This window comes from Polyergus mexicanus, unplaced genomic scaffold (assembly GCF_030449975.1).
Source record: "Polyergus mexicanus isolate NDT 795.1 unplaced genomic scaffold, iyPolMexi1.0 SCAF_3, whole genome shotgun sequence".
Taxonomy (NCBI): Eukaryota; Metazoa; Arthropoda; class Insecta; order Hymenoptera; family Formicidae; genus Polyergus; species Polyergus mexicanus.
Window position 1 is genome coordinate 12247613 of NW_027223323.1, and position 15368 is coordinate 12262980.

The 15368-nt window shown below is 35.5% G+C and overlaps 1 protein-coding gene across 7 annotated transcripts in view; it reads left to right on the top strand.

The window, feature by feature from the left end:
- Positions 1-15368, top strand: part of LOC138931953 (rap1 GTPase-activating protein 1) — a 123082-nt gene extending 107714 nt beyond the window's left edge. For all 7 annotated transcript variants that reach the window (XM_070293286.1, XM_070293287.1, XM_070293289.1 and 4 more), the window contains 8 exons: positions 607-921; positions 6428-6610; positions 8721-8959; positions 9211-9489; positions 9668-9833; positions 9994-10296; positions 10540-11091; positions 11203-15368. In XM_070293286.1, the coding sequence (XP_070149387.1) occupies positions 607-921; positions 6428-6610; positions 8721-8959; positions 9211-9489; positions 9668-9833; positions 9994-10296; positions 10540-11091; positions 11203-11364 (2199 nt within the window). In that variant the 3' untranslated portion in view covers positions 11365-15368. The remainder of the gene's footprint in view (positions 1-606; positions 922-6427; positions 6611-8720; positions 8960-9210; positions 9490-9667; positions 9834-9993; positions 10297-10539; positions 11092-11202) is intronic.

The window sequence follows — 15368 nt, forward strand, 5'->3', positions numbered from 1 at the left end:
ATTATATCATATATAATAATCTTGGTATTTAATTTCTTTTTAATAGGATTTTTGAAAAAGGCGAAAATTGAAATTTTAGTTCCCAGAGTCAAATAAATTATAGTAAAAAAATTATGAGGAAGATAAAAGTAGATTCAAACCTATAAATACATATAGAATAACGTAATGGGGGGAAAAAAAATGTTTGTATAGTAATCATTACGTAATTCTTCGTCAAAGAAGATGACGAAGAAATACTTTCGAACTTCAAGAACTCTCGTTACAAATCTATTTAGCATATATACACGAGCAAACAAATGTACAAATTGTGTTACGAATCAGACCAAATAATTATAAATAGATCTCTCAAATTGATATCTTAATAAAGTGCAGATTTTAATTAAACCGAAAAATAAGAGCGTGTTGATGAATTTAGGAGATCTATTTATAATCGATTTTTTAGCAATCTTTTTCTATATCAAAACTGAGTGATAAATAAAATAATATTAAATAATATTGAATAAATAAATAAAAATAATGCAATTGCACGGAAATCTTCCTCGTAAAGATATAAATCATAAACACAGGCATGGGGATGAATAATTGGTGTTTATGATTTCGTTGCAGACGCCGAGAGATGACAGGACGACGTCGAATCCCGGCGGTGCGCCCAGCCATCACACCCCGGCGCTGTCACCGTCGCCGGTGGGGGACGCGCCCTTAGGCAGGTCGCTCATGGAAACGGCCTTGCAACAGCAGACCGCGACCGGCGCCCAACCGCCCTTAATCGTCACGCCGTCCGGATACTGGGTCGATGGTACCGATCATCGACATACCCTCGACTCGGCTGGCAGGGCGTTACTACCGGCACAGCCGGCTTGGCAGCCCAGGATAGACCAGGATGATACGGCCAAGTGCTATCGTCGCTTCTTCGTCGGCAGGGTAAGTGTTTTCTGGTCAATGTCTCATTCCTGAATAGCACCTGTAGTCTTTTGTTACGAAAGTAGTTAAAATATAACGAAACGATCGAAATATATATACAGGGTGTGAAAATTAATATTGAGACACCTAAATATCTAAAAAATAAAATAAGATCGAAAGAAACGTTTCGGACAAAAGTTGTTCGGTTCTAAGAGGGTCACAAGATGATGCCATTAGTTTGATGTTAGGTGAAGGCACTTCGGAGATTTCAATGTTAATCTTGTTTTTTTTAAACGGAAATACCCCAATTTTTTTACATAAATCTATTTCTTGCAATATTCTGCATAAAAAGTTATAGGGATATGATGGCCAAAAGTTTAATAGTTTACGAGATATTTTATATTTAATTTTATTACTTTACTTTGACATAATTTTACATAAACTATGAAATATCTCATAAAATTATTTATTTTGCAATAATGTTACCTTAATATTTTAAGCTCAAAAAATGAGAGACACCAATTGGTGTAAAGAAAATAAAACAAGATTGACATTGAAATCTCCGAAGCGCCTCCATCCAAAGTCAAACTAATGGCACCATCTTATGACCCTCTTAGAACCGAATAACTTTTGTCCGAAACATTTCTTTCTATCTTGCTTTATTTTGTAGATATTTAGGTGTCTCAATATAAATGCCTCACCCTGTACACACACACACACACACACACACACACTTTTTTTTTTTAATACAGAGTTTTGGAATATCCAACGTGATATAATTAAAATTGAAAAATGTCGGCCTCGTATCCTATATCTTTGTCTATAATTCTTAACCGTTCCTTTCCGAATAAGCTTTAATTTATTCGATTCGCGCGTCGTACATCGAGATCAGGGCCCTTCGTGAACCCTATTCCGCCGTCCCTTAAACCGTATATTCGAGAAACGTGATGAACTGCGATCGCTCAACCGACGCACGTAGGTGTACGAGGAAGGAAGGAAGGAAGGATGCATGCACGGGAGAAGACGGAGATAACGAGAGGGAGAAAAGGATGAGTCGGGGACGACAGCGGTGGCGAGAAGGGCGAGGGAGGGGAAAAAAGAGGCACGTAGGAAAAGGAAAAGAGCACTTTGGACGTGGGAGTGGGAATGTTCTCATAGAAACCTCCACAAGAAGGGTCTCTCCGATGCCCGGAGAACCAAGAGGGGAATCCCTTATTTCTTCTCCTTCTCTGATATTCATCCGTCGTCGTCGATCGTTTTCTCGATCCCTATTCGCAATCTTCTTCCCCTTCTCTTCACTTTTGTCTCTGGATTCTTTTCTTTTTGTTCTCTATCATCACATCACCGAATCATGGCGAGAAATTTTTCATGGAAATAGTGAAAAATGCAATAAAGAGAGAGAGAGAGAGAGAGCAAAACTCTTGTTTAGAATGCTATATTATTATATATATTATTATTGCGAATGCGTATCGTGCATCTGGTCGGAAAGTCTGCTAATTAGTGAATCGTTAAGCCATATACGTAGTTTGTAAGAAAAAGAGCGCACGCAGTATTTTCCGCTTCCGGCATTGCGTGCGCGCGATTTTTCTAGATAAGGCTCGACGGATGAGTTCCCGTTCCGCCTATTGTTACTCAACGGTGTTACCTTTTGCTCGGCACGTAATTGTTTTTCTCTGCTTTACAAGCCGAACGCTGAAATACGTAACTGTATATGAAGTAACGCTTACGATATCTAAAATAGCGCGTCGCGTTGACGAGAGAATCGGGATCAAAATTGGCTTTTGAAAATTCCGCGAATTTAATAAATACGTTGCAATGTTTCGAGATATCTTCCCCTATTCAAAGATATAATTCAAAGCTGGCGCGTAACAACAACAAAAAAAAAAAAATGCAAGGAACACGTGTTCCAACTTTTTCATTTCTATCCCACAAAATTCTCGTGGAAATTTTATTTTGCAGAGAGAGATGAATCTCTCAAGTCTATTAAATTCTCCTTTCATTTTTAAAAAAATTCAACAAAAAAAAACGCAGTCATACATACCATTTGATAATTGTAATCAATGGAATCACATGTCTAATCTGTCAAAATACGAACTCTTTATCTTTTTTATATTTTATTTGCCATTTGTGTGAGACATGGATTACGCTCGATAAGGGGAGAAGCACGCGTATAGACATTTCGATAAGACATAACGCATGCGCGAAGACAAAAATCTCCATAAATTCAAGAAAAAGAAAACCTAAAAAAGAATAAATAAATAAATAACGCATATTTTTTTCCCTACCTTATCTTTGCCTGGGACTTATATCGAGGTATTCCTTAAGATGTGTAAAAGAATATCTACCTTCAATCTTGAAAACAAAATTCCCCGATCCTCTAAATATTTTTTTTTTTTTACGAAATCGCAGATAGAGAGAATATTTTACAGATTTTTGAGACAAGTTTATAAAACAAATCTTTTTTTTATCGTATGCGTTTTCTAATGTTTCTCACTTATACGAAGGAATAATATAGAGTCACTTAAGTTTCAAGTGTTAGATTTTTTTTTATTTATTTTTTAATAATTACAATAAAATATATATGTACTGTATATTCAATATTTTGTTAAGGCATTGTGAATATACATAAATGGAGAGATAGAGGGTACATATTTAATATATTTCAAATGCATAATTCACAACTTGGTTTATCGAGAAGTGTTTTTTTTTTTTTTTTTTTTTTTTATTCCTCGTGTCCCAATAAAATTCTACGAGAATTTTCTGATTTTTCGGATATTATAAAAATTTATTAGAATTTCAAGTTTTTTCGGAAAATTTGTGGATCTTATTTGTTCAATTCACGATTAATTTACAACTTGCGCAATTCAATTATTAATTAGTCTCATCAAAATTCACGCTACATGATGCAACGACGCTTCTAACTCTACTTCCCATACAGCACCGAAAGATTGCAACAACGTTGCATAGATCTTACATTGAAATATTGTAATATTGCATAGAAGTTGCGAAATGTTTTTGCAATGTTACTGCAAGCCTGCGGCAACATTGAAATGTCCGCCCTCAGAAATATTTCAATGTAAGACTACAGTAATGTTACGGTGCAATGTATTTGTAATATTTAAATACATTGCTACAAATATGCAAAACGCTTCAAATTTAATACATAAACTTTGAGAACATATAAAAACATCCAAGAGAGATAAGAAAAAAGATTGTGAATTTATTTATTAAAAAATTATTATCAAATTTTTGCTTTTATATAAAAATGGGAACTATTAAACAATTTTCTGTTATCTAATTAACATCGCTATTTTATAAATTATTTACAAGTTTAAGAAATTGATAATGATTAAATAATTTAATTCATAACAATTAAAATTTTATTTATATAAATATTAAACTCCATATCTTAAGTAGACAATAAACGGATAATTTTAACTTTTTTCGGATAATTATTTGTCCGATTTCTGAACACTCGATTCAATATCTGAATTTCCTGTGTTGGGATTGTATCAGACAAATTAATCTGATAAAAATAGTTATTATACCTTCAATATTACTAACCGCTTTTTGCAAGCTTTATATAACCATCGTGATTAAAACTTAAATACGGTATAGATAACGCAACGCGCGCCGCATAGTGGTAAACGAACGAAGTAGCGATTATCAAAAACTGTCTTTTGTAATGTTTTTGAAATGTTGCTGTAACATTCTCATAAAATATTACAATTCCATATTCCAATAATGTCTCAACAATATTTCATTGCAACTTGCAAGATTGTAACATTGCTGCAATGTAATTGCAATGTTCTATGTTGTATAGGTTATGATATTGTTATTATATTTAATTAATGTAACGGTAATAATAATAGCAATAATGGTAACAATAATAAATGTGCACGTACAAGGATGGGGTGAACTCTTGTGAACTCTGGGCGCGTTGCCCTTTCCAACCCCCCCTTTCTCCCCCTCTCCCTCCTCCGCGTCGTTCTATCCGAAGGTTAGTGAAACAACCGAGGGAAAGGGGAAGTGCACTGCTGGTGTGCGCGTGTGTGTGCATTTCATCGTGCATCATTCTCTATGGGCGACCCGCACCTTTCGTGTATCTCCTCTATAAGCCGAGCGCATTTTTGCTCGCGTGCACCGTTTTTTATTTTCCCATCGCGGCTTCGTAAAACAGAAGGAAACACTCTGCTATTCGCATCGCAATTTTTATGACTGTCCGCCATTCCGTATTCAAGAAGCATTAAGAGCCTAAAGTCCGTGGAGAGAGAGAGAGAGAGAGAGAGACGGTCCTTTTTTTCCCTTTTTTTTTTATACGTCGATAAACGTCGCAAAATGTGCGAAATCGCGCGTGGTCTCGCGTGCACTTTTCAGATAAATTAAATAAAGGGACCTGCGCGTGTATAAATTTAGCCGACTCGGCATCCGCACGTGAAACAAGGTCACGCATGCCCGACGTTTGGCCTTTTTGGCAACACATTTATTTTGCAGAATTCCGATGTCTCTGCGGGACACTTGAGCGTTTTATCATATCGGTATCATTAAAAAAATAATCGTATTTAATAAGCTTGGATTAAGTTGACTCGTTTGCAATTACACGCTGATCTACAAATAGGTGGATATCGATAATTTGAGCTTGTTATACCGCACACATCCGCAGTTATCACTGACCTACATTTGACGTTAGAGCGAACTTTCTGATAAATTCGCTCTTTATATAACAATACATACGTCTCGCGCGAGACACCGTGTACACGCACAAAATCATAATCGCGCTAACTATAATTTGTAAAAGCGTATTATTGCGTAATACGGTTGGCGTTCCGGGGTCGCGATCACACACCTACATTACGCTTATTTTATTCGCAGCAATTTCGTAATGTCTAATTGAATCCGAAACGCGCGAACTACCGTAATTGTTCTAATGCCTGTTGTCGCGCTGAGAAAGCGTTGCAACATCGTTCGTCAAGCACATGCAAGGATATTTCTTCTATCTATTAATTTTACGATAAACGAAGTTCGAAGAGGATATATTTAAAAAATTTTTTTATCCTACAATTACAGAAAATATTTATGAGAATTTGAAATTCTTGAAATTTTTAGTAAATTTGTGAAGCTGAGACTTTTCCAAACAAGAGATCAATTTTTGTTTTATTAATCTTTATTTCGAGTCAAGGTTTCCTTATCCTTAAAGACCCAGTCTGCTCGAGCAATATGAAAAATTGATTTTTTTTTTTTTTAAGAATTTTAGAAATTAATTTTGTGAGAAATATCGGAAATGAAATTAATTTTTTTGGCGTGTTTTTATGAATTTTTCATGCTGGTAGAGTAGAGTGGGCTCTTAATACACCGATTTGCAACGTTTCTCATGACTTTTTCAACTTTTCAATGATTCCTGTGTAACAATGACGTGTGTGGTTTCTAACGAAGGTACCGGAAACCGTGACTAATTACTGCCACAATTGCCTCGCACGAGCGTGAAATACGCGTCTTTATCGCCTTGGCTTCTTTTTCTTATCCGCAGGAACACGTGAACTTCGTGGGAAGGGACGGTGAGAACGGCCCGGTCCTGGTCTCGGTGAAGGCCGAGACGGTCGCCGGACAGGAACATTGGCGGGTGTTGCTGCGATTGCGAGCTGGATCGACGCACGACCTGGTCCCTGCCTCGAATCTCAATCCAAATCCTACGCCGACGAAAATGGTCAAGGTAATGGCGACGGTCGTTCACTTACAACAATGATCCTTCACAGTCGGAATAACGTCACGCGATAAAATTCGGGTTAGAATGCCTCGGGAAATACGAATACATGTAAATTTGCCGGAAATTCTAAGAAAGCTTAATGTACAATAATATATGTAAGATTATATTATACAGGGTGTCCCATTTTAAAAGTTCCACCCTCATAACTTTTCAGGATCAACGTTTGAAGGAAAACGTAAAGGGGGCTATCTAATAGTGACCTTGACATTAAAGGTCATTTTCAAGGTCATTTGAAGGTCAACTTTCGTTTTTTAAATGGAACCCCCTATTTTTCATTATATATTCTTGTAGCTTATCTCGAGAGTTTTCCAAAACACTACAATAAAGTATTTTTTCATTAAGTACCTTTTGACTTATTTTAATCTGACATATTTTGATATAAAAAATTTAATATTTCGCAAAATATTCAATTTTCGATAATCTTACCGTAATTACTTTTATGTACAGAATAATGAGACAAATCAATTAGTGCCAAAAAAAAAACAAATAATTGTTTTAAAAAATACATTGTAAATAATTTTCTTAAAAACAATTATTTTTTATACTAATTGAAAATGAGCTTTAATGTCAAATCCAAGGTGACTATTAGATAGCCCACTTTGTTCCCTACAACTTTTATCCGAGACGTTTTCCTTCAAACGTTGATCCTGAAAAGTTATGAGGGTGGAACTTTTAAAATGGGACACCCTGTATATTGTTAATGATACAAATTGTCACATTGAAAATTCTTATTTTTAAGATATTTTTTTATTTATTTTAATTATTTTTATTGTGTAAAAAATAAGTCACAAAATTTAAATCAAATATAAGAGATAGTTTTTTTTTTCGAAATTAGTTTTTTTTTTTTTTTTTTTTCGAAATTTTGTTCCAATTTCTCAAACCTGTGACCAGAGAGAAACTCTTTTAACGAACTTTTTTCACTTCGAGCTATTGTGCAATATATCATGCACTGTTTACGTATCGGAGACGTTGCTTATACCGGGTGGCGCACTCGAGACAGACATACTCGATTACCTGTTATGTTTGAAGAGATAATAAGAAACTCCTGGGCTAACAGTCGCGCTGTGTTTACGCAGAGCGATATTAATACACGAACAGTGTGTGTGAAACGTTTACTATATATATATACACCCAGTTTTTCAAAGTTGTTTTAAGATCAAACAATCGCTCGTGCGATCGAATACCTCGCAGCGAAGAGTGAACTCGACGATGAGAGTTTCGCCTGTAAGCGATATCTATGTGTTTGAATAATTAATTACATTTGGATGAGTTACGCAACTTGTAATCGCACCTGCAGACTTTTTCTTATCTAGGTGTCTAACAAAAAAAAAAAAAAAAAAAAAAACTATTGAAATATAAATCATAAAGTAAAAAGGAGGAAAATCAACAATTATAGAGGCATATAAATTTAAAAATTTACAGAATTTTCAAATTTATACGGATGCGAATATATCAATTAATCAACGTAACTATTAAATTGAAATTTAAAATAAAAGTATTAAATATTAGCTTAAAAAAAAAAAATCAAATAAAAATTAAATTTTTCGAAAGAATAATTTTTATTTTTTATGATTATTCGAAAGTGCGAATTTTTATTAAAAATAATGGATATATCGAAAAAATATAAAAGGCATTAATTTTTTTTTTCCCCCCTCAATTATGTCACACCATTTTATTTTATATTGTCTGTAAAAATATAAAAAAAGGAAAACTGCTAAATATAACAGAGGAAGACTATTAAAAAATCATTAGTTCCGGACAGGATGGAAAGGCTATATCTGACCTTGAGTTATATATTCCGCCAGTGCGCAGAAAAACGCATAAACAGGCTGAATTATTTAACGTCCGTCGTATGTGCATGCTTTATCTTTCAGCTGTTACGTATGCGATCGCGCGGCGATTGGAGGAAGTGAAAAGGAGGAGAAAAGGAAAGATAGAGAGGCATATGCCATCCGTGATAAAACACAGGAAAGACCTTGCCTCGTTTTTTCGTAATCGTACGTCGATTATGCATTGACGTGCATTATTCTTCTTAACGAAGAGCAATTGTTCGCAGGCGATCAACGAATCCTTGACCGTGAGCCCCTTGATGCCGGTCATGTGTCCCGGCGCCGGTACCCTGATCGCTCGATACGACGAGCACGCCCTGGTTTCCAGGTTCAAGTTCGGCGTTCTACATCAACGAGCTGGCCAAGTCACCGAAGAGCAACTCTTTGGCAATCGGCAAATCACACCGGCCTTCCAAGAATTTCTCGATTTGCTCGGCCAGAAGATCGACCTCAAGGATCACAAGGGGTAAAATTATTTTTTCAAGAAACAGAATTTTTTTAAAAGATATTATGTAAGAATTCTTATTTCTAAATTTGAGTCTGCCATTAGAAAGAATACATAAAATTGTAGAATTGCAAAGAATCGGTAATAAAAAGATGTCTAATTTTTATCTCGAATATTCGTCAAATGGATATTTTGATCGCATGAGAAAATAAAATTTGTTTTCGTACTCTTATGTTTTCTATTTTTACTCTTCTAATTCAATGGTATTTCAGCTATCGCGGTGGATTGGACACTCGACACGGACAAACCGGCGATTCGGCTGTATACGAAGTATTCCGGGGTCGAGAGGTGCTGTTTCATGTAGCCTCGTTGCTGCCGTACAGTCCAGGCGACTCGCAACAGTTGCAACGTAAACGGCATATCGGCAACGACATCGTTGCCATCATATTCCAGGAGGAACCGACGCCCTTCAGTCCGGACATGATTGCCAGCCACTTCTTGCACGCCTTTATCGTCGTACAAGTCATCGACCCCTGCACTCCTAATACGAGGTATATTCTTAGATTCATAGTTGCTCTTTCTACACGCTGCCTGTGCTCTGCCGCTGAAGTCTTGGCAAACGGTCCATTATCGAACCATTTATCTAACAATAAATATTTTTCGTCGAACTGTTGCTTTCAGTTAACGCGAGAAGCAATAAATAATAATTGGATTTAACTTTACATAAAGGTACAAAGTCAGTGTGACAGCACGCGACGACGTTCCCTGGTTCGGTCCAACTTTGCCGACACCTGCGGTCTTTCTCAGAGGTGTCGAGTTCAAGGAGTTCCTGCTCACGAAGCTCGTAAACGCCGAGAACGCCGCGTACAAAGCTGAAAAGTTCTCCAAGTTGGAAGTAAGTCTTCCTGTTTTGAATATCTTCTTGCTACCTTTGTCCTGCGTAACCGGATAGCGTCCGTGTTCTCGCATAACGGCATCTAATAGCTTACTGTTGTGATTTTCTGGAAATGCGAAGAGAAATATTCCGCCAAATAAGTTAAACGCACGATTTTCAGCTACGGACTAGATCGGCCTTGTTGGAATCCTTAACGGAAGAATTGCAGACTAAAACGAGTGAATTTCTTGGCGGTCCGGTCGGCCTAGGAAACTCCGGTTTGACCATCTGTCCGGTGAGTCCAACGACGAGTGATGTATCCGCTTCGGGGAGCAGTGGTTCCCGATTCATTGACACCGTACGGAAAGCGCTAATCTCCCGCGTGAGGAACGCATCGACGGAGAGTGTACCGCAGCAATTGGCAAAGAAGGGTCAACAGACAGAACCCAGTCCACCGAGCAATCGGCAGTCGACCGCCATAAAGGTGAATGAATGAACGAATGAATGAGTTTGTTCGTATTCATAACGTGTTGTAGAATAAAATTCTTTCGGATCAATCGATTATGAGCATATGAAAAGAAATTCAGACAACAGTTTTGTAGAATGATTATATGACAGGATATATAAAGTATAAAATATATCAACTATAACTATAAATTTAATATATAAAAAAATAAGAAGCAGAATAAAATGAAACAGATTAAAAATTATATTTTTGTGTGTTTAGGTGAGTGGCAGCAGCAAGCGCTCGGTGGAACCATCCAGTCCTCTCGGTTCACCGGATCTTACACTGAGGAGGGACTCGGAGCGCGGCAGTCTCGGTAGCCAAGACAGCAGTTTATCCAATACTGACAATCAGGATAGCAGTCTAGCGACGTTGCAGCAAGATGAATATGATCGCAGGGAATCGCAGCAGAGTACGAGTGTTGTTTGCCCCGATAGTGACGCCACTATCGTCGACAAGAGCCCGGCACCGACATCGGCGACAACCATGCAGCGATTAACGCACGAGAATCTGCGCACACAGGAGAAAACGGCGACGACGGAGGTGACCCAACGAGTGATCTCGGAGAGCGACGACAGTTCGCTCAACAGCGAACTCGAGCTCGATCAGGCCGTATATCCCGACAGCGACACAGGCCTCGAATCCATGAGTTCCGCAGAGACTCACGATACCGCCAGATGTACGAGCAAGGACGGAGTCGTGGAGAACGATACCCTAAGGATGGAAGTCACCAGGCTCAAGTGCGACAAGCTGGATTTACTGCGACAAAATGTGGTAAGTAAAAGAAATAGATCGAATTGAAAACTTTATACTTAAATTGTAGAAACTTACGAAAGAAGATTGCAATGAAAGAAAAAAACTTCAATTACATAATTTGTATCACAGACATGCCAACGTGAACTGAAACGTCGTCGAGAAAAGGAATTGCAATTGGAATCCGATTTAGCAGCAGCGTCCAAAGAGATTCTACGGTTGCGAACGATGTTGAAGGAGTGTTCTACCAGCATTCCGTTAGAGAACAATAACCAGCAAACTTCCACTGTGTAGAGAGCTCGCGAGTGCGGATGCGTATTAGATTGCGAGTCACTATTACGAGATGGAAAGGTTTTTGCTATCAAATACTGCGTATGTTGTAGATTCGGGAAATTATCTTTGATGCGCGAAATAAATTTCGTTTTTATTAGAAATCTATCGCAACACCCAGCTTCGCATGCATGTTACTTGTTTTATTATTTTCGCGCACAACCCAATATCGAGATTACTCAAACGACATGCGAAACACCAATAATCTGAAGGATATTAATTAAAAGATATCTTTCCGATGCTTGACAAGTCTCTATACTTAAACACCATGTACCTTCCATTCATCAGGAATTGTTCATCACTTCCAAAGGTCTACCGTTAGTGCTTTATAAAAGCATGTAGAGTTTGCAACTAAATACTTTAGCGTAACGATTAATCGTTTAAATTAAGCTTTCTTTCTCGTAGATAGAAATCGGTACAAGTTCTATAAGTCACATACGAAGTAATAGGATTAGTAAAAATCTTGCAAAAAGTTATGTATAGTGACCGAAGCGTCCTCGGGACACTTACAGTATAGATTCAACATTGTTGGAGCTATTGTTTGACTTGTATAAGACGCATATATGTGTAAAAAATATTTATCTATTAATTTATTAGTAGACTTAAGTTGACCACTCGTAGTCAATATACATACATGGATATGTGTGAAAAGAAACAGTAGAAATAACTGAAATATTAGTTGTTTTAAAATTGCAGAGATTCAATATTCTCGACATTTAGAAAAGATAAAAATTACCGGGGGTCATTGAGAGAGGCATTTATTTCTGTATATCGATTACGTGTTAGAAAACTAACGATATATAACTCCCGCTTATTCTTCCGTAGAGTGCGCAGATATCGAAAACTATTGCGAAACATTTCTTTTAAACTTGGATAATGCGAGCTTACATGATCGGGAGATCTTTCATCATCGCGATTATAGAAAGGAAAGTATGTATCGCTGGTTTGTTAACAGTATTTATCACGATAGACTTACTCAAAACATTTGTCCGTTTACTAATTTCCTAATATTAGATATCAGAGAATAGTTTTATAGAGAGTACTTCAACGAGGTTTAATCATCCTTAAAATGTTATCCCCACATGCTAGTTTTAGCAACAACTGAAGTTTCTAACCATTTTTAAACACAGCACCAAATCATTTAAGTATATGCATCACACATTTTCACAAAATATAGACATTTTTGTTTTTCTTCGCACACGCAAGCAAAAGGTGTGTTCTCATTCACCGCTTAAGTTAAGTATTCTATATTTCATTTTGATTGACAAACGTCGAATTCTTCTGTTATTTCTTACGACTAGTATTAATACGATTCTTACCATTATTATTATTAGTACTTTTATTAACTTTGATTACTGCTGTACTTTGTATGATCTTTGTAAATAATCATCGATATAAGCACACATTCAAAGGCGCTAAGCAGACCCGGCACAAAGAGGAGGAACAACGACGTTCACTCACATATAATACCAAAGTTTAATGTAGTAAAAAATTCACAATTTTCTTTTTATTTTCTTCCTCATTCTCCTTATTTCCCCATTTTCCATAATTGTTGCCGAAAATTAAATACAAGTTTATTTTATCTAATGTGTTTTCGATTTAAAAAAAGAAATGGATACTTTGTTTTTACTTAGATACTTTGACGAAATACCACATTTATATATCACTGCCTATACGCCTCGACATTTCTCTTTCGAGAATACACACATCTATTTTACTGCTTACAAAACGTGATTGTACCAATGACACTTCAAAACTGAAAAACATGATTTCTGATATACTGCCGCTGTAGTATCAATAATTTATAGCAAAAGAAAAAAGATGTTAGGTTTCGTTACGTAAAAATATATATAAAACCTTTGTCTATTAAAATGGGAGAAAAGTCGCAGGAAAAAAAGGCGAGATATATTCTTTTTAATAGTTTTACGAACTTTATAATGATACGAGGAAAAGAAGGCAAAACTAATATGTACCTGTAATAATTGCAGATGCTAAAGCGCAGTACTTCAGATACAAATTTATATTAAAATCAGCATTCCAATTGAACTTTTAGCGATGTTAAGGAGGAGAAATTTTGGATAGAAATTATACTTTCTAGATAGATCGATATTTTATGCGCTTGTGTTGTACATTCATTAGTCGAAATACCAATCAACTATCGTAGCACCGATAAAGTAAACTTTTATACGGATGTTCGAAAACGAATATCCATTTAATGATAAAATTTTTGGACAATTTAGACACGATTTTTCCTTGGCAAAAATTCCGAAATAATAATTTTCAAATTATAAGCGATTGAGAAAAAGAACTTCTTCGCGAAATAAACTTCCAGCCAAATTAATAATAAAATTACATTTCTTAATCAAATCTAGATGAAATTTACTTTCATACAATTTTGATTTAAAGCCAGTGATAAAAGTATATATATTGTGAAAACAGTTGAAAAGTTGCAAAGATTTGATCTCTGAATTTCTAAATTAAGGACATTAATAGTGACTTCATGACACCATGTATATCATTGTACAAAAATTTGTGGATATTTCTCAATTACGAGATATATTATTTTGGGGAAGAGGAAAAAATTGATCTGTAAATTTTTCGAAGTATGTTAAATTAAAAATGTACAAGATTAAAACGTCGTTAATCTATAAAATAATATACGCGATCTCTGTTTCGATCGATTGTTGATGTTATATTCGATCGCGATATACTTGACGAAGATAATATCCGAGATAAGTGAGAGATAAGCCAAAGAACACGACAGGAAAATCGACGTATCGATCGAGTCTATAAACGAGAACGCACATTTATATCTCGTCCTTGTCCAGTTAGAGAATCGTCCTTTACACAAAATAAGAAAACCAATTTCTTAAAATTAAAAGATATTTAGAAACTTTTAAACTTTGCAAATTTAAAAATTCTGAGCTTATATCATCCAAAATAGGATTTTTACTTTGTCACAATAAGAAGGCCAACTGGACAAGGATCTTTATATCTTTACGTGGTATCAAAAAAAAAAAAAAATGTGATTATTATGGACATTATTATTATAGAGTATATGAGTTGAATATTTTCGGAAATGCGTCCTCTCTAACTATTGTTAGATATCTAAAGAAATTTATATTACGACTCGTAAGGAATTTAGAGAAGCATTTTCTTATTTTGAATATATATATACATATTAACATCGAGATTATGCATTTAATTATAGAGATCGTCTAATATCTCGAGAGACTTAAGTTTCGTCACTCTAGTAGTGTGATTTTTATGCTGGCCTTGCAGAGTCAAAGAAAGATTATCTATATTATAGAGAGATTTTCATAATATTATATATATATATATTATTAGAAGCGAAAAGAACAAGAAGAAAAGATAGGAAAAGAGAGAGAGAGAAAATACTATTGCTACAGATATATAAAAATATATTTTGTATCTCTGACATTATAATCATTCATCTCTGTCTCTCTACACTAGATACGAAGAATGTATATATATTTCTTACGACACTGACACAAATACTCAAAGTACTTCAATTTATCGAACTGTTTTAGAAAATCTATCAACGATATAGAATGATGGGAAATACACGTCCACACTCTCGAATACGTAAAGCGCTTCTCTTTCGCGATCACGCATCTAAAAAAAAACTATAATTCTTATATATATATTTAATGTATCGTGATCTCTACATAAAAAAAAAATATACGTATACGCATACAAAGGAAATATTAGCATAACTCTTTCAATGGGGTTGTTATTGCACTGGAGATTATACATCTGCTTAAAATCAAGACTCTACATTTCCTAACTCTACAAGAAACTTGGACCAAATGTGTGAAAATTTTGTTTCAGGAAATTGTTTAAAAGTCTATCGAAACTTTATTTATAATTATTTATTTTATTATTAAACCTTTATTGCCCAACAAACGGCGCAAAATGCGAAAACGATTATGTATTACCCAGACAAA